Raw genomic sequence first — 20,110 nt, forward strand, 5'->3', positions numbered from 1 at the left:
AGGAGGAAGTTAATAATTTGGCAATATTAATTTTGTAGCAAATTAATGATTTTTTCAGAGAGGATTTTTCCCCTCAGACTCTTCAGCAGGGGCAACTTTTTGTGCTTATGTTCGGCCTTGAATGCAAAGGAGATCTTGCAGTATGATTTCCAAATATTTTCCCTCTCTGTCTGTTCTTCTCCTCTTTTTTTTTTTCTTCTTCCCCAGGCAAAGTAAACAGGCAATCATTGTCCCTACCCCAAAGCATAACCTGCCAAGTCTCATGCTCATTTTCTTGGTTCTTATTTGTTTTGTGAGTACGCCTGTGAGGGGTGGTTTGGCATCCCTTCTCCGGGCTGAAGGACGTGGATGCTGTTACTTTCCCGTTCATGATTTCTGCAGAGCACACCTGCAACTTCTCGTGTCTGTTTTGTGCGAGCGCAACAGAGCCGAGCACAGAAACTAAAGTGAGTTCTCCAAATACAGGGATTGGAGTTTTCAAACACTGTCTTTTAAAGATATAATTAAACTTAATTCTCCAAATGTTGTGAAAGATCTTAAAGGATCAAGATGTTCAATGTTCTGTAGGTGGTAGATAGAGTGGGTGGAAACACTAATGCTGTCATCGGAAACCTGCTCTATTAATGCACCTCGACCCGTCCTGAAAGGATCTGCCTCTATTCAGTTGCCTCTACAGCTGTGTCTTAAGCATTTGTCTAAAATATGCTGATTTGCACTCTGTGCAAATTACAGCTTTTAAAACAGTTTTTCCTGACGGTGCTAAAAATTTGGCGGGAATCATCAGTATTAGGTAAGGCTTAAGAATTAGCGCAGCCACATCTTTACATTGGGAAGCAAGGCAAACAATGAGCTGCCTCTTAGCTTAACGTCTTCACTTTGTGTGGGAAATATTAGCAACGTTAATGAATGTCCCCAGGTCAGTCCACATAGAGCTTGTGCAGTTGTATGAGTGCAGGGAACCGGCAATATAGACAAGACAGAGCCACAGCACAGAGGCACCGAGTAATTTATCCGAGGTCACGTGGAAGTACATTAGCAGATGGGTAGTTACTATACAGATAGGATTCCGAGCTTAGTTTTTGGCATCTTTTTGGCATATTTTGCCATTTTAGGCACCCTGAAGTGTCTGAGAAGCGTGGTGGGATGTCATGCAAAATACCCAAGGGTGTCTCAGACGGGCTTAGGTGGCTTTGCTTCAGCAGTGGGATCCCATCCTACGCTTCCCAAGTCTCAGGCTACCTTTCTACCAAGTTACTCTTCTGCAATTCCTCCTCACAGCAGGGCTTCTTGTTTGTGGAAGCAAAATCCTCAAAGGAAAGCAGGGAAGAAGTCACAGCCCTGGGTGCTGTCCTGAGTTAGTTTGGGAGCAGCCCCAGTTGGACTGTCTCCACAGGATAAACAAACATTGCAAGAGGTAGTTGTCAGCAGCTGCTAGAGCTGAACTATTGATGACTAATTTAACTGAGCGTAAAGGAAGAGCAATCTCTGCTTTATAGCTGTGGTTCAATGAACCTTTCACTGGGGGCAGTCGCAAACTTAAGCGTTCCTGTCGTGTCCCCTGCACCTGCATGCTTATTTGTGCCCCATCCCCAAGCCACACTGCTTAAGAAATACTGCCAAAGCATTGCTAAGAGAGCTGCGGCGTGGATGGCAAGGCTTTATCCTGTCCCTGATCAGTGCTGGGCACGTTTGGGCTCTGTCTACGTTGCAGTCACCAAGTTCAGCTGTTGTATCGGTTGCTGACGCTAGCCATCTCTCACGGGGTGTTTTGCCATGCAGATGACTTCCTTCAGCCAGGACGGCTGGTGCGGTACTACACCAGAACTGCCGAAGGATGGGGAGAGGATGCCCGGGGCACCAGCGGGAAGGCAGGGTCCAGAGGCGAGGGCACACTCTCGTGAGCGGAGGCGTGCTAAATCGAAAAGCTCAATGCTTCTTGTGTAAAAGAGTGATGGTATTCAGAGTTTTTCCTTTTTTACCCTGAAAGTAGTGGAGGAAAGCAGTGGCTATCGCTTGCTAGCCTAGGGCCACATGGTTGTAGTCAAAATAGGCCATTGCTGTTAGGGAGGTTGTAAGGCTGCAATCCAGCTGGTGCCCAGGGTACCTCTGATGGCCACTGCAGGCACCAAGTCTGCAAGACAAAACAGTGAAAAAGGTGCTAACTCGTCATGAATAATGAAAGCTGTTCGAGCAGTTCATGAGTTAGGGCATCATCAGCCTCCTGAGTTTATAAAAGTCAGGAAAGGCGGCCTCCAAGATGTGGTAGGAAAAGGCAGATTTACTTTTCCAAGGCTAGGCTGCATTTATTAGGACAAAAAAAATCCTGGTTGGACGTCTGAGATATATTAAAGCCAGTGCCATCTCTGACAGTGGTGAAATATTATTTACCACTGCGATGTAGTCACTGAATTTTTACTTTCATATACATGATTTTGTCCCTAACAGTTCTGTCTTAGGAATATGTAGCTGAACGAAGACTGTGAGAATATTGAGGTCAGAGCCACCAATTAACCTCCTGATTTCAGAGGCTGATTACTTTATTAATCAAAGGACCAGACCCAGCTGAGATGATGGGAAAGGGGTTGTAGCAATCCAGGGAAGGATTGAGGTAGTTGTGCGGTGACGAGTTTGGTGGGATTGGGGAGGTGGGTGGCTAGGAAAGGCTTGGGAGAAGGTGCAGCGTGTGAGCTACAGCCCTTCAGGCTTGTGAGCAGGATTTTGGATACTGTACTTACCTGGGATCCCACAGCAATTGGGGGTTTCCCTATATAGTAGTGTTTTAATGAACAAACTGCTATATGATGTTTCCTAAGCTGGCTTGCTCCCCTTGCTGAAGCAGCGTTAGCCAGAACGGGTCGGGGGAGAGCCAGAATGAGGGAAATACCTTGCTCTTACCTTGTCTGCAGGAGCAGCTCAGGCAGGGGCTGAATTAACTGAAGGTAAGGAGTTGGCCAGCATTAACTCTGCCTGCATGGATGCTCTCACTCAGAAGTAAAGGGACATGTAGTTCTTTTTAACCGTTAAAGAGTTTCTGTCCTTTCCTAGGGATTAAGCTGAATTGGATTAAAGCCAAAGTGCTTCTGCCTCAGTGGCATTTAAGGCACTTGAACTTAACACATCGAATTACCTTTTGTCCCAAGCAGAGTGCCCGACTGAAGCAGTGCGAAAGGCAAGGGGGGGCTCGCGTTGCTCCTGGCACACCTGCAGCAGCCCGGCGGGAGCCTGACGGGAGCCCTGCTAGCCCAGGCCTTGCCTTCCCTAGCCTTGCAGGTACCGTTCCTAGGTTCTTCATGCACTGCTCTTGGGAGGTCAAGGGTAACATATTTGGGCAAATACTCAAGCAAAACCTTTATCCAGATAGCTTGGCTGACAGTAATAGTTTGGCATGGGCTGTATAAGCCAGCGAGCAACCTTCCTTCACACTCAAGCAGTCGCCTTGCGTTGAAGTTTCCGCTCTCCTAGTGCTGGGGCCTGAACTAGCTAAAATTAAGAGATATGGCCTGCATGTGCTGCAATTATGTCGCTGATCGCTGCATAGACATAGCCTTAAGCCTCAGAATAACAAAGAGATATCTGAGCGAGGAAGTCTATTTGTTTGCTTTGAGAAAGAGTCAGGTTTTTTTCTAGCCCTAAACTGCAGTGTTGATAAAACGGGCTGACTTGGGAGAGGTCTCTAATGTATATTAAAGTAAAGCCAATCTCTGTAATTAATGGGGGGATAAATCGAGGTTTAATTACTCAGAAGGCACCTTGGGTGAAAGATTCATGGTAATCGTTGTGCATCGTCTTGAAGGATTCACAGTGCTGGCAGCTCCCTTTGTGGCAATAAAACACAGGGTGAGTGGCAAGCAGTCTCGCAGGACTTCTCTTCTGGGGACTAGTCCAGTTAAGGTAGCAAATGGAAAGAGGCAGTGGTACTCTTCAGGCTTTTTATAACAATAAAAGCTCCTTCCCAAATCCTAAGGGATTCCTAGACAGTGTGACAATTTGAGATCAAAGCACTTACAGTCAAATCAAGTGTGCATTGGAGGAGATTCCCCTTATTGCCAGCCTCCTCTTGACACAACCCTACAGAGGCATATTTGTAACTGTTTTTTCCACTTCCTTGCTCCCTGTAACACAATACCCTTCTCTTGGGTTCTGGATAGGAAATAAGATGTGTGTGTGAGGGGGAAACAGATGCTATAGCTTTGAATTTTATAGTAAGTTGTTGAAAGATTGGCTGAGCAAAAGAAAAATTCATCCTACGAAGATGCATCCGTTTTCCTTGTTCCTCAGTTTATCATCTTTCGGCCTTCTGGGGGCAGGAGGAGAGGAATCTAGCTTGCCTGTTTCTTTACTCTGCTTGCTTAATTCACTTTTAAAAAATGTAATTAACCTTTTCAATTCACTTAGTTTGGCCAGCACTGTAAATACAACACAAGGTCTCTGTGCTGATGACGTATAACAAAGTGCCCATTTTCTTCCCCTACTTAGAGCTGAAGAAGCAAGTGGAAAGTGCAGAACTGAAAAACCAGCGTCTGAAAGAAGTTTTTCAGACAAAGATCCAGGAGTTTCGCAAGGTGTGCTACACGCTAACGGGATACCAGATTGACATCACGACTGAGAACCAGTATCGACTCACCTCGATTTACGCTGAGCACCAAGGGGACTGCCTGCTCTTTAAGGTAGGTTTGCGCACTCCTCGCTGCACCTGCTTCTTAGGGTTCCTGGTTTTCAGCATGCCGGAATGTATTTGCTCTTTCTCAGTGATTACACTGGAAAATCGTTGCTCCCCTGCTACGTGACAAGTTTTTCCTTCTGAGGGAAGTAAAGATCCTTTCTTTTAAAAAACTGCCTTAGAAGATTTGGCATCTGGTCTCTGACTTATATATCAAAGTAAACTGGGAGTAAAGAGAAGAGACTATATATGCATAATACGTAAGATGTCTGGCCTCGCAATTCACCTTTTTCTATTATCAGTGATATACACTACAGCAATAAAACCTTATGTAACCATCAAGGTTTCATCCTTGCTTTGCTATAAGAGATGCCCTTACTGCCTTTGCTATCCTCTAGCCTGCCTGTGTGTCATCATCTTGTCTTCATGTAAATTGGAATCTCTTTTGAGCTCGTCTTTGTTTGTGTGAAGTGCCATTTATCTGAACGGCTGGGATGAGTAACAATAGTCTGTCTGCTGTCAATCTAGTGCAGCATTGATCTAGCTGGGTGGTCTGAGTTTGGGTTGTGGTTTGATAGGTGCTTTTTTTCTTGTGTTATCTTCCAGAGAGCACAGTTGGACTGACACATCAGAGAATTAGGTGTGACATTAGAGTCACCAAGCTGTTTAGTGGCATCTTTACATTGGTTCGAGTGTCAACAGCACAGGTTTACAGGTCAATGGGAGAACTCTTCCATTCTCCGTGGCAACCACAATTGGCACTCAAAATCACATTTGCTTCCAACTGATTCCTCTGGGGTGAGACTCATTTATGAGAAGGATGAGGATTTTGAAGGAGTTCAATGCAGGCAGAGAATATACAAGCAGGAACTGGAGAAGTTCTGTTTCTGCAGACCTGCTGCCATGTGCAGCATGCATGTTGCTGCAGTATTATTTCTTTACATAGCAAGACAAATATTTTGGCCAGTTTTAGAGCCCCAAAGAAAACCCACCAAATAAAGCAAGCTGACAGTAAGTATAAGACAACACCTAAGATCCTTAACTTAAAACTAGGAAAATATCCCCAACATAGTTATATTACTTGGCCTTATGAGGTTTCTGGACTGAGTCAATGACAGCTGGAAAAGAAAGCCCACCCTCCAAGGAGGAGGATGACTTTGTTTGTTTTGAGGTACTGTCCTTGAATCCTGAAAATATTTGTTGAGATGATGCGATACTGTTAACCCTAAGACTTTCAGGGGCCTATGTTCACACCTGTATTGTTATATGTTTAGTGAATGAAACTTATTCAGACTCCTGGTGATTTCCTTTGGATGCCATGACGAGGCAGTACAAGTAACAGTTCTTCCCGTGTCCCAGGCAGGGTATATATTGCAGGAGAGATGATATACATGGCGAGGGTTACATGGGAAGATTGCAAGCTGCCTGCCTGAACTAGAGCTGGCTGGCTTCTTTTTAGTCCGTCTGCAGTAGCATCACAGTCTTCTTCAAGCCATGGCAATAGAAATAGTTTACCTGAAGGACGGTGAATAGGCAAGAGCAGATTCTTTTGTCTAAACAGTATTCTTGCTTTCTTTCCTTCACTCAAGTCTTCATTCGCAAGTATTTCTGGAGCAAGGATTCAATGTCACCAGGTAGAGCAGAAGTTTCAAGATCTCGTACTTCCCAAATCCAAGGATGGGTTGCTTGTTGGTTCATGGGATTCCTCTGTCTGTCTTACTTCACACACCTCTTTGGATAAAAGAAGCAGATTTGATAATCAGAGCCTGAACAACAGAATCTCGGACCCTTTCTCACTGCTCAGTAAATTGCAGACAATTCTCAAAGTCTGTAGTTTAGAATAGTGGTGAAATATAAACAACACGGTATTTCCTTGCTCACTCCTGGCAGCTGGTTCTCATGTATCTACCAAGGCTTGAATCCTGACCATGGCTTTTCAGCAAAGTTGTGCGTTTGTGCTGTGGAATTTCTGAGCCGTAACTGACTGTGGGTGTCTGTGTGCATATCATTAACCCAGAGAGGTCACAAAGCAGGGAATGCTATTTGTATTTATTCCATTCAAGCAATTTATGGAACAGGGTCTATATAATTAAACTGGAGAAGTCCCCTGCCTCTTTACAAGCTTCTGTAGTTTGCCTCTAAACTTTAGGGCATATTTCAGTAGCACTGCTGGTGGCATTTAATTTTCAGTGAGGCTTCAATAGCAGGGATGCAATAGTAGCTACTGTAATGTAACTCTTTCAAAGCTAAATGAAGATGAAAGACGTGCTTAGTTTTCCCGAGTAATGTATGTTGTTACTGTAGTTAGAGGATATTATCTGCATGCTGTATGTTTCCAGCCAATTCACGTTAATTAGGATTAGAGACTCACTGAAAGGGTTAATCGCAATGGCATGCTGTGAATACAAATGACTACATCCATAAATGAGCACTGAATTCCAATGAAACCATATCAATATTTATTGGCAATCCCTATGGATACAACAAATCAGCTCATCAACTTGAAGGATATTCCAGTGGTGTTCAGACCCTCCGTGTTCGAGTGCATAGGCAGCGAGGCACAGCTCAGGCTTCACATCTCACTCTCGCACTTGCTTGCTCTTTTTTGTTCTTTTAATTAAATGCTGTGGAAAGTGATGTACAGATTCCTCACCAGGATTTTAGTTTCCAGTGATGTGGGGGGAAAGTAATACTTGACAGTTACTGGGTCACTTGGCAGTTTTATCTTCTGTTACTTTTGCTGGTACATTAGATGTGTTAGTCCATGATACAAACTTTGCATTCTGTATAACGTTTGGGATATATATCTAGGCCAGGCCACTCATGAGATACCCAAGAACTGCATTTACTCTCTTTGTAATAATCTATTAAAGATACCTATTAAAACAAACAAACCTTGCCGTGAAGCCTCGAAATCAGTTCAGCCAATTTGGAATTCAGCCGTGGCAAATGAGGATGTCGTTGTTTGGCCACGTGTACATCATGCTGTTTGCCCTTGTCTCTGGATAGGTCCCGAATGACAGTAAAGGAGCGAGGTCTTTAGAAAGGCAATGGAAATTGTTTCAAAGAAAGGCTTTTGGTAAACAGAGAGACTGGTCAAATTTGAAGAGGAGATGATTTGGAGCCACTCATACAAATGAACAAACAGTGCAGAGAAAGTAAATTGTGGGCTTTTTTCGTGTGTGTGCCTAAAGAACATGATCCCAGTCAAGGTATTTGAAGCCAATCAATTTTAAATGAAAGTAGAGGAAATCCTTTTAATTTATGACCATACTGCTTCAAGGTGCTGCTGAGAGCAGGAGCTCAGTTGTTTTGTAACTGTGGTATTATGTGTCTAAGCTCATAAATAGTCCTGGCCAGAAGGCTGCATTTATACAGCACATCAGCTTCTGGTTCCCCTTATTTTCTGTGTCCCCAGAGCCGAGTCTTCCGGAATATAGAATTCTCTCTCGTTCTAGATCTTGCCCGTGTTGTTATTTTCTGCCAAAACTATCAAATCAAAACACAGACACTAGCAGTGGTTCGTAGAAAAGCATCCCCAAGATGGTAAGCCTTCTACCTTGAAAGAGAATACCCAAGATATCAGCCAGCAGATGAAAACAGAAGCATCATGACACAGTTCGCGGATGTTGCCAGGCCTGAGACTGGCACTTCTTGCTGCAAAATAAGACCTTTATTGGTGTCCAATTGGAAAAGTGATATGGTAATAAAATCAGCAGCTTTTCTGCAATCTGCTGAATTGTCAGCCAGTGCTCACATGTTGTCTTTGATTCAGATCTGTTTAAGCAGTGATGTGAAGAGTTTTTTTTACAGATGTATAAGGGGAACTGTCACTATAAAACTTCAAGGCAGCCTGAAAAGTTAACGTGTGCTTCTTATGTGGTTCACTGTCGGTACAGCAGCAGAATGTAAGGGGTGAAAGGATAAAGGCTTTGCTGGTTTAGGGGTTCTTAGATGGATGAAGGGTACAGTGCAAGGACAGATACCAGCTGTGGATTGATGACTAGCCTGGAGCATTGAAGGAAAAAGTTATTAATGGTACAGTTAATGAGGATGCAGGTATCTGGAGTTGATGGTCCTGATGGAGCCTTAAAGATCTGGAATTACCTCAGCCACTGATTGCTGGAAGGTGGGAGTCGGTATGCAGCAACAAATCACCTCATGCTTATTAATATTTACTGTTTCTTAAGCTTCTTTCCCTAAACTTCTGTTGGTGGTAGCTATTTCGAGGCAGGATGCTAGGCTAGATGGACTTACAGCTGTTCTTATAATAAACAACTGGAGCTTAATAGAAGCCTGAGGTAGGTAGGTAGGCATGTAGGTAACTTTCTTAAGTTTCCCCTCCTTCGTTTATTTACTAAATTAACATTTCTCTCTTTGGCCCCTTAATTTGCCAGTCCTTCTTCGCTTGCCCCATTGCTTGTGTAGCCTGTGGCCCTGTTGCCTCTACATTTGCAGGACGTGTGACATGCGCCTGTAGGGCAGCTGTGTGGACAAGAAGTAATAGTGCAGTCGTGTTCTGGAGGAGGGGAATGAGGTTGGGTCAAATAAGAAAGAACTCAGAGGGTTTTCAAACACATGATGCCAACAAATTACTAGCTGAAAGGGGGAGACAAAACTCAAATGGTTAAATGTGCGAGGGGGAGCCTAGTCTGCTGAGGGTGCAGAGATTGCAGTGCGGCTGCGACAGCGGAGAGGCTTGGGTGCACCGCTACCTGTGTACGCCTCGGACCAAGCAGGCTGGTTAATACGGGGACTGCTTTTGCTTGCCTGAGTGTTCATGTTTGGTCTTGCAGCTGGTAACACCATGGGAGCTTGGATCGGAGCGCACATGCTGGCAGACTTGCAATTTCAGTAATTTCCCCCTTGAACCCAGCAGAGTGTCTTTGAGAAGCATGTTCTAGCTGTTTGTTTCTTTTTGCATCTCTATCTTCTTGCCTCTCCTCCTTCTCACTCTTGATGAGTCTCAAGAGGAGAAAGAAATCGCAATTTTGATGGAGTGCTATTCTTCCAGCAGCCGTCTCGCACTCTTGCACGCACAATCAGAAGTAACAATGGAGCTCATCGGTGGAGCAGGCCAGGCAGCAAGAGATTGATTAGAGATTGTAGGCCTCTGTTAACTCCTCATTCTTGTTAATTACAAGTTATTTTATTTTTATATTTTGTTTTCAATTTTCCCATGTGGTTTCTGGAGACTTGATTTCTGCGCAGCTCCGGGAGGCACTGCCACTTCTGTGCAAGCGTGATGCCTTGCTGCCGGATGAGCTGCGCTGGAATTCCTGCAAGGGTCAGCAAGGAACTGTCTTCGCTTTCCCTAATCAGCAGCTCTAAACCAGGTGCTGTCAAGCAGTCTGTGGTGTTACAGGATCAAATCCTGCATTTAAACTTCCTCCATTTCATGTTGCTTCGGATGCTGTACTGGCCTGTTTCATTTTAGGACCTGACTTTAATTCTTGCTACTGTCTTCATCTTATTCTGCTCTTTCTGATGTTTTTTTTTCTCCTCTTCCTCCTGACACGGCTTCTCTCTTACTGCTTCCCTGAACAACTACCTACGCTCTAAGGCAGGGTAGGATTATTTTTTCTTTTATTTTTTTCATTTATTTTAATGAAACCAGTCACCTCAAGGATAGTGGAATTGAGGGAGATCAAACAGTAGGTATTCTTTTTACTGCAGAATTTCTGAGCAAAAAGATACTCTTCCAAGACACAGGAGGCTGGGCTGAAACCCTTGTTCTGAGAAGAGTTAGCACTCTTTTTCTGCCTCTGTTTCCCATCTGTGTGATGGGGATAATACTCCTGCCTCTGTCACTAGAGCGTTGTGAGTTTGAAGACACTGCGCTAGTGTGGGATGATGCGGATGCCCAACCCCTCGCTTTAAAAGACAAGGCCTGCTTCCAGACGGGACGGGTGGGGTTGGCTCACAGACGCTGTGCTGGAGTCCGGCTGATCTTCTGTGTTTCCCCAGTGTTTGCTTCGTAACCATCAGCTGGGGGCCACTGAGGTGCTTCTGCCGTTTCCGTTTCCCTGCTTGCTCCCACCCCGGTGGCATGGCAGTGTCGTCGATGTACCCTGAGGTTTTCCTCCCTGCACCCCAAGCAGCACCGTGCTTGTGTCGCCGTGAGGTCTACATCTCCGTCCCGCTTCCCTCTACCCGTCTGCCTTCCCCTTCTCTCAGCAAAGGAGGCACAGAAAAAGGGCAGCTTTCAAGTCGTCCCCCACTCTGCCCCCGACCTGACTTCAGCCACCGCCGCGCCGTGGACACTGCTGCTGGTGGCCTCCTTCAAGCGGGCACAGCAACCACCAGCCAGCCCAGCTGAGGGGCCCTGCCCCGTCCGGCAGCGGCCTCCACTGCTCCGGCAAGAACAGTCTATCACCAAATTACTAGAGTGCACCTTTTAAAATTTTTTTAGCAAGTTTGTGATTCACCTCCCTTCCACATCTCCTTTTTCTTCATTAAAATATCTCTTATTTAATGAAATGGGAGAGACAACTCCACCTGCCTAGGCAGAGTGACAAGTGGCTCTTTCACACACCAACGTGGAGCACAGGAGGACACCGACAAGGAAGACACCACCGAGGATTTAATTAAACCGGAGCGTCTGGGCAGGGGCAGCGCTCGTGCAGCCTCGGAGGGAGGCCCGGTGCAGGGCGTTCGCGTGCAGGCAGGCCGCGTGCCCGCCCCGTCCGTGCCCGGGGCAGCTGGCCACCGCGGGAGCCCCTCGCAGAGGTGACTTCGCTCGGGCCGAGCACCGCCCTGAAGGCCTAAAGAGTACAGGGGGCCGCGCGGGCCTGTGTTCGTGCCCGGCGAGCGGAGCAGAGCGGCGCTAACGGATGGGTAGAAGAGGGGACGTAAGCAAAACCCTCCTGGACTTTGTTCCCGTCTCCTCCGCCAAACTGCCGTGCGGCTTTGGGCTGGGTCACTCCGCTCTCTGTCCCTCTCACCGGGGTTCAGGATGTTTCCAGTGCTTCCCAGCGGGGTTGAGAAGCTTTTTGAAACGTTCTGCGGTCCATGAAAACGTTGGAGCTATAACCAGTGCCGCCAGCTTTTGTTGCAGGTGGAGAGATGTCGCAAGCGGGTTTTCAGCCCTGCCGCGGAGCCGGCGTGGGTGGAGGTTGGCTGCGGCGGCCCTGCCCGCGCTCCGGCCTCCCCTGGCTGCTTGCCGCCTTTTATTGGCAGTGCAGCTCTCCCGTTTATTGAATTATTTTTGAATCTCGGGTAGTTTCGAAAAATGTTCTAGTTAGTCTGTGTGATCAGAGCTCTTGAAGGAAAAGGCGGTGGCTTCGAGTCTGGGAGGCTGGGGAATACAAAGGCGTCGTCGCGGTGCACATGAAACGGGTGTTTTGAAAAGCTGCTTTTGATGCACTCTTGTCGTTTTCCCCGGCTCTGTTGTGAATTTGCAGAACATGCGGAGCCGTGTCAGCAAACCGTAACCCCGCTCCTCGCTTGCTTTTATGTACAAAGCTGCGAATGAAAAGGAGCAGAAACTTCCGGAGGTTTTCTCCCTTTTGGAGAGAGAAGCCCTGAGTTTTTGGGTACCATGGGTTTCCGCAGCTTGGAAACGAGCACCATCTTCACTGACCAGCAGCTGGGAAATTGTAAACCAGTTTCTTCCTTTGATTGGTGCACCACAACCTTGATAATTTCCTAGTTACCATCTTGCCTGTTTCACTCTCCTGTAAAGGGATATTGTTGACTGAATTCTGTTGTTTTAGACATATTTGTAGTCACAAAACTCTACTTAGAAAGCACCTGCGGCTTTCTGTCCAGGGCAGCGCTGCCAGGAGTGCTAGCGAAGGAGCAAGGTCTGGTGTGTGCCAGGAGCAGCACATCGGTGGTCATGAACTTAGAGGCTAAGACAGCATGGATGTGTAGGGGAAAAAATCAGATTTAGGCTTGATTATTTGTCCACCTCTGGACTGAGGAGGGGGGACAGGCCATCTCTGCTGCTGTGGGTGAGCCCTAGGCCCTTCCGCTGGTGCTGGTCTGCTTGAGGGCTGGCGTGTTTGCGCTGCAGCAGCCTTGTGTCATGGCATCAGCTTCTGCACCATCCTTGTGCTGACAAATGGTATCATGAACTTTGATCCTCGTGGCCCTCTTCTTCACTTGTGATCTTGGCTGGATAGCTTTGAAAAGCTTGAAGACTCCTTTTAGTTGTCTGTGAAGATCGGCCAAGAAGGAAGGCAATCAGAGCGTTGGCGAAGGAACTTCAAGACAACTTTTGCGCTGACACTTCCCCTTTTTCCCTGTATATTCCAAGAACAGCTTTGTGAGAAGACCTCTAAAAAAAAATAACAGTTAGCTCCAGGAAAAAAATGAGGTGAGATATAGCTGGTAACATATAGCAAAGCACCTACCAGCCTTCAAGTTGCCCCAGTTATTAGCAGCACAGCTCCCTGCAGCTCGGCCTACGCAAAGCCACCAGGAAGAGTGGCAGCTCTCCGCTGCTGCTCTTCTTTCTTGAGTAAGCAGCATGTTGTTTAAATGCAAATATAATTAGGACTTATCTCTGGCTTTGGGAGTTATAGCTACTACCTGCTCTTGACTGGGGCAAAAGATTTGCTAATCTCCAGGGAGGAGATATAATTAGTGATGGAAGGCGGGGGGTGTTGTTTGTGCGTATAAAAAGCTGTCTGCAAATATTGAAATACAGCAAAAGATTCCCATGGGTGGTGTGGTCTTGATGTATCTATCATCTGTATCTGAAGTCTACATCTGGGCTCATATAATGTCTCCCATTAATTTTATTTGTTGTGGTGTAAATATAAATGATTGTGTTTTGCCATCATCTGGGATTTCAGAGTTAAAAGATTTCATACGAAACTTAGCTTGGCTGACGAGTTTGTTGGCCATTTCCCACCAGGCCTGACAGCTGAGTGGGGAGGGATATAGTGGGGGACGACTGAGGAGCAGAGGATGGAGTGTCATGGTCACAGTTCCCCTGTGGCAGCCAAGGGACCACCACCAAGGGCTGACACTAGAGCCAGGGGCTCAGAACTGCATGTTCCTTCTGTCATCCTTATTGCCGTGCTTCAGAGTCTTAAATGCTCAATTACTATATGGCTCTTAACCATGAAGTTAGTGCTGCATAAACCAGTTAATATGCTTCTTCTCAAACCAGCTTGCCAGTTTAAGAAAAGAGCCCATGTTTCAAAGCTTGTTAGGCAGCTCTTCTTTATAGGAACCCAAGCTCTTCAAGGTTTGGGTGTTCCTGAGAGCTTTAACTCAACAGAGGTCTCCTACATTTTATTTTTGAGAGACCACTTTTAGGAAAGCAAAAGTACTAACCAGTGCTCTCCTCTGTGAGTGCATCTTCTGCTTTGCTTCGATATCCTAACTATATTCCAAGGCAGTTACTGCTGAGGATGGTTGGAAGCACACCAGGCATTCAGACATGGCATTACTGGAGATTTGATGTACTTCACACCATTGGGGGGTCTTAAGCACAATGTGCCATCCAGGCTCTGCAGATCATAACACGTTCTGTCAGTGTGGTAATATGAATCTATTAGTCTTTGTATCCTTGCCATGGTGCTGTGTCTGTGCAACAATGACAGAATGCAGAAGTGAGCTGAAAAGCCTTTGAAAGAGCATTGCTGCGTGGAGTGTCGTTACAGCTCTGGCAGAGTCCTGCACTATGCTACTGAACAGGTCTTTGTAACTCCCCTCTTTACATACCATATACTTAAGGAATTAATACATAATATGGACATAAATTAGTGTTAGGATTTAATAATGCATCAATTTCTTAATTCATATACATGGAAGTGGTGAAAAAGCTATCCTATTCTCCCATTTGCTTCATACAAACAAGTGCACAAATGGTCCTAACTCTATGTGCAGAAAATTTTAATTCAGATCCATCTGAAAGACAGCAATAAGAGCAGGTAACTGAATACTATTTTAGGACTTTGGATTTAATGTATTTTCTTGTTTGCCAATTGCATGAGAACATCTTCTGAGCAAGAAATACAGAAAGGTATTTTATGTCAAGTCTATTTTATAGGGATGCATAGCTAAATCGCATTGCTCCTTCTCCCTTCGCAGGGGAAGCAGGGAAGTTGAGAGCTGAGGATGACCTCCAGCTTTGATAACTCCCTAGATTGTCCTTTGATGGCATCTTTGCTTCTAGATGAAGAAGACAAGCCTGTGTGCCTATATCTTGGAGGGAATATATCAGCTTATATCAAACTGAGGCTTGAAATTTTTAATTTGTTCCTAATCTGTATTCAGTTTCAGCAAAAGTATATAGCTGATAACAGTGGAACTATTTGAACTGTGTTCTGGGGAACTGACATAAATTTCAACCTTAAACTGAAGGGTTTGTCTGTCTTAATGGAAGGCTCTGGAGAATGTTTCATATGATAGCTGTCACTTTGCATTTCTGGGATGTATCTGAATCTGGAAAGAGAATATCTGCAGATGATTTTTATATAAAGCAGATAGTGGAGTAGCGGTGTGCAGGGTAAGGCAGGGGTTTATACTCCTGTGGGTATGTTCAGTGGATAGTTCTCATGCTGTATGCACTGTAGCTACAGTGAATCTACAGCAAAGGTTACCAGCAGCTGTAGGTTTGTTGGTCACTGTGAAAGCTGTTGTGTTTCCTGGTGTTGAGAGAAAGAGCCCAGCTGACAGCTGTGCTGAGGCCCAGAGGTTTTGGACATGTGTGCAAACAGCTGTCCTTCATCGCATTTCCCAGGAGGCTGTCAGACAACTGTGTGTTTCTCTGACAGAGAAGAATCTCACTGTCTTGTCCTGGGAAAACATAGGAGGTGTCCTTGGCTTTTTGGCAGAGTCACTGCAGCCCAAAGTTGTTTTTCTTCATATAATTCCATTAGAGTGATGACAGTTTCAAGTTGGAACAGAAAAAGACCTGATGAAAGGACCACTCTCTAAGTGGGAAAGATAGACAGAGTGGAAGCAGTAACTAGCAGGGTAATAGATGGTGATGGATCTATAATATCCGAGGCTGCTATAAGCAGTAAATTCCTAAATAGTGTCCTTTCAGCCTTAACCTATTTATTTGCAAAGTGCTAAATTTAATTTTCCTTAGTCTGCAGGAAAGCATCATCCCAGGAATAAACCTTTAGCCCAGCCAAGAAACAGTGCCAAGCTGCTTGTTCCAGCATTTCCATTTCCTCCTTCCTCTGCGCAGAGCATCAGGCCCATGCACGCCGCGGCGCACCGCCTCTAAGGCATGGTAGCGTCATGAGATGGGCATCAACTCTGCTGTAAGGTGGGATGTATCCTGCTCTGGATCTTCTTTAAGAGGGGGGATTTAATAGCCCAGGTGCGGGGTGGGCTCAGTAGAACCACCTGAACTGAGTGAGACCCTCATGAATTAGCCTGTCCCAGCAGTGGAAGGGCTGCCACGTGACAGCACGCGAGGGAGCGAGCACTGCGCATACCGATGCTCGATGCCTCCTGCAGATCCAGGCTCTCAGCTCAGAATACTTTCAGGTATTGAGTATCATATAAAGGCCCGTGTATTCTGAAACCTTAACAAAGCCAGCATCTTCTGAAAGAAAAGCAGTGAGGTTTTCCAGGCAACCAACATTTGGCACATTTGCCCTGCGAAGTGTCAGGGAATGCGGTAAAAGTATTTCAGGCTTCTGAGCATCGCTTGTTGTTCCTGGTAGCACCGTGCTGCTGATATGCACAGCATGTATCCTCTGGAGCTAGCAAGAGGTTTTTCCCCAAAACTCACAAGTCAGTAGGGCTTTTAGAAATGTTGCCTAAATGAAATATTTCAGGAGAAAATGCACAGTGTCCAAATCCTCTGTCCTCCCAGGAGTTGCCTTTGAGCAGGAAGTCTGTGTTCCTGTAGTTTTCACAACCCCAACGACATGCAATCTGGGCTGTCATTAATCTCGTTGGCTTGGAGAAGGATGGGTTTCAGCAGTGGAGCTTGGCTGTTTCCCTGCATCCAAAGGATTTCAGGAGAGTTCCTCGCAGTGCTTCCTATTTCCTTTTTGTCCTTTTTTATCCCACTTAAGGCAGTGCAGGCAGCGCTGTGTTGGCTGATAGGGAATACCCTACCAGTGCTCCCACTCTGTTCTCAGCCTGTCGCTGATACATGAATGTGCTTCCCAAGGATGGAGGTGTTCGCAGTCTTTCTTCTGCTTTTAGGCTTAGTTGGGTTTTTTACTTGGACAGGTTTAGTACTTGTAAAGTGACATGGAAAAGACGGTCTTATTTTTCAGTATTTGTTCTATTTTTGCCACTTTTCAGCATTTTAGGAATGAAGTTTATATCCAGCCGTTTCTCCTCCTCCTCCTATCTAAATCTGGGAAAGTGTTCTGGGCTTCTCGGCTCCCATGTGCTGCTGAAAGCTCCGACTTCTCTCTCACGTTTGTTTTAGAATAAAAATAGCGGTGCCAAGAATTGAGGATAGAGAATTACACAGGCTCCTTTGCCTGCTTCTTCCTCTGATGCAGAGCTGGTGGGAAAGGTGGCTCCACTGCCGTGTGGGCAAAGTACCTCCTGAGTTGATACTGAATTTTCAGCCGGGATCTCTGCTTTTCTGGCATGGCAAGACATTGCATCCCTCTGTGGTGGAGGCTATGCGATCTTGCTGCCTCTTCTCGCCAATTCATAGGTTCCTTGGCTCTTGCTCTTCCCAGTGGTGGGCATGGCTGCAGAGGAGAAAACAGGCTTTGACTGTGAGACAAGAAACTGTCAGTCTCTGTTATTCTTTCCTTTTAAAGTGCAGTGTCATAGAAAACTTCATTAGCCACACTGAAAGTCTCTCAGCCTACAATCAGCTTGCCAAAGAGTGACAGATGCGCAGTGTTTATTAATATTTACATTCATTTGGGGATTTTCCCTTACCCAGAGGATTGTGTAAAAAGCCATCAGTGCTTGAGCCTTGGAAGAACCTGGGTTTTGCTCTCTGTACTTTATCAAGTGTTGATAGGCTGTTAAACTGAAATGGCTTCTCCACAAAAGCAGGACTTGATTAACTTAGAAACAGATTTTCCTGCCAGATCACTCCCCTTTGAGCTGCATCTACTGGGAGACTTTGCATGCAGGGAGGAAGCAGGCAGCGTAGCAAAGGCCTTCAAACTGCAAAGGGGCATCTCCAGCTTGCCTGAGCTGCTTCCATCACTTAGGGACTGAAATTTTAATCATTGAATTAATTTTTCAGAAACCAGAGTGCAAATCTGTACCCCTGGTGGCATTAATAATGAATGCAAGGAAGAGAGACTTTAGAAGGAGAGAGAGGGGCTAGGAAATTTGGTTTGGGGAGTATACTTTTTTGATTATTATTTCGAAGAGATAATGTATGTGTTGGATCTCCTTATCCTGGGACCTTTCTACTTATCTCACACATGCTTTGTCCGATAAAGAATCTGCTTTATTTCTGTCTGAGGTATCTTTAGAATACTTTTTACCCACCCACTTGTCTCTACATGGATTTTCTTTTCCCTTTTGCAGGGTAAATAGCCAAGTTTGTACATGCATGGTCCCCATCCTAATCTCCAGAGCAGCCCCTCGAAGCATTGCGGGGGCTTTGGTGCCTGTGTCGTACCTCTGCTAGCAAACTGCTCTCAAGACTAAGAGCAAAACCGCAAGCTGCAGGCTCACCTGCTCCAGCAGATTTAAAGAGGACAAGGCTTGAACTGCAGCCAAGACACCAAAGCTTCTGCCTCACTTTTGGCTCCTTGCTCCTCTCTCAAAGAGCGTGCCGATTTTTTTCCTAATTAAAAGTATTATATACCAGAAGATTAATTAGAAATGAAAGTGATTTTTTTCCCTTCCCTTTGTATCCATGGAAAAGGCCTATGCCAGGCAACTGCGAAAGAGAGCAGGGATTTCTCCCTTTAATGGATTCCAGGCAATTTGCCTGTGGACAGCTATCTTATAAATAATGAATGTTTGCACAAATTTTCCCAATTCTCAGGCAGCGCAGGTGGTCTTCGTTCCACCATCCAAAACAAATCTGGGAACAGCAGGGTGTTTTGCTCCTCAGTCGCCATGTGAAAGGGGCAGTTCCTCATGTTCCCCCCTCCCTTCTGCTCTGGATGGATCATTAAGACCACCTACAGTTATGGATACGTATAAAAATATTTATTTATTTATTTGAAATCCTGCCAGGCAAACACAACGCCACTCTGCCGTTCCTCCTCGCTGTCGCACCGTGCTGCCAGCAAAGCCAGCACGGGCATTTGCAGCCGGGCAGGCACGTTTGCATAAGCGGGAGGTCTCTGAATAGTCAAATAGGCTGAGTTCTCTACAGCGTGTAGGATTGCTGCTGGTGGACAAGACTGAAGGCCAGGTACACGTGTGATTGATCGGGAATTTTCCAAGGCCTTTGTGCTCTCCTCCGAGTCTCGCAGTAAGCGGATGATTCTTTGCATCATTATATTAATCTTTGAGAAATGAGGATTTGATTCAATGGGTGTTCCACAGAGACCATCCGAGAGGAGAAATCCTCTCCCAGAAGGAAAGCTATTCTTGTGTTAAAAGCACCCGAGAGTGATTTATTCAGTGCAGAGACTTTACAGTGGCTCTGGTGCAGGGATGAATTTCACCCCGGAGGAGGATGACACAGCCTGAGGGTTTCTCTTCATATTGTGCTATCTCCCAAGTTTATTTCCTTTCCATTAAAATTGGAGTGTTGACTGCCGGAAGATGAAGGTGAAGGTCCCCAGCTGCACTGAGCTCCTGTGGTCATCAGCCACCTGGTTCAGAGAGAGGCTGGGGATTGGTCCAAGAATCTTTCTGTGGCTCTAAATACAGCAGCTAATGACACCTTCCACTCAGCGGGAAGAAAACAGAATTACTAAACTTGCAATTTGGCACAGTGGGAGTGTGAGTTTGTCCTGCCAGTTTCTTGTTGCTATATATTTCCAAGATTTTTTTTCTCACAAGCAGGTGGAATCCAGATCGGGGGGTTCATTTTAAGGACTCAAATTATACATATGGAAGGCACAGCCCCAAAAGGAAAAGACTAATGGCTGCTAATAAGTCATCTAGGATAAAGAGGGCAACGTGCTGGTTCTTTGGGAACTGCTGTATTTCTCGGCCTTATGAGTAATGTGTAGTGATGCCCCATTAGGAGCCATGTTCCCGGTACAATGTTGAAGGAGATGTATATATTTCCATATCATTTTAATCATTTTGACTTATGGTTTAACTTTATGCTAGGCAGACTGTGCAGAGGTTCCAGGAGAATATTATTTTAGAAGGCTTTGGGGGCAAAAGAAAGAAGACAACTGAAGGCAAGGTTAGAAATAGCTGAACGTTTCCAGTTGAGCAAGTTTTTCGGTCATGTGCTATGATAATTGAAGGTTTGCTGTTAAATGCTACAAATTTGTGCTGGAGAGAAAACGTGTCCTCAGCTAGAGACTGCTGCAGTCTTTTGCTGCCATTGTGAGAAGTGAAGATGCTCCTAGGGCGAGGGGTGCCATTTGAAAGGAACTGTAAGGAGCAATAACAACAGCTTAT

General features: G+C 45.6%; 1 protein-coding gene across 2 annotated transcripts in view; it reads left to right on the forward strand.

Annotated features, from left to right (window-relative positions):
- The window catches only part of MAD1L1 (mitotic arrest deficient 1 like 1), a 371,406-nt gene that overhangs the window by 271,375 nt on the left and 79,921 nt on the right, over positions 1 to 20,110 (forward strand). For both annotated transcript variants that reach the window (XM_064520181.1, XM_064520179.1), the window contains exon 17: positions 4,477 to 4,667. In XM_064520181.1, the coding sequence (XP_064376251.1) occupies positions 4,477 to 4,667 (191 nt within the window). The remainder of the gene's footprint in view (positions 1 to 4,476; positions 4,668 to 20,110) is intronic.

This window comes from Dromaius novaehollandiae, chromosome 14 (genome assembly GCF_036370855.1).
Source record: "Dromaius novaehollandiae isolate bDroNov1 chromosome 14, bDroNov1.hap1, whole genome shotgun sequence".
Classification (NCBI taxonomy): domain Eukaryota; kingdom Metazoa; phylum Chordata; class Aves; order Casuariiformes; family Dromaiidae; genus Dromaius; species Dromaius novaehollandiae.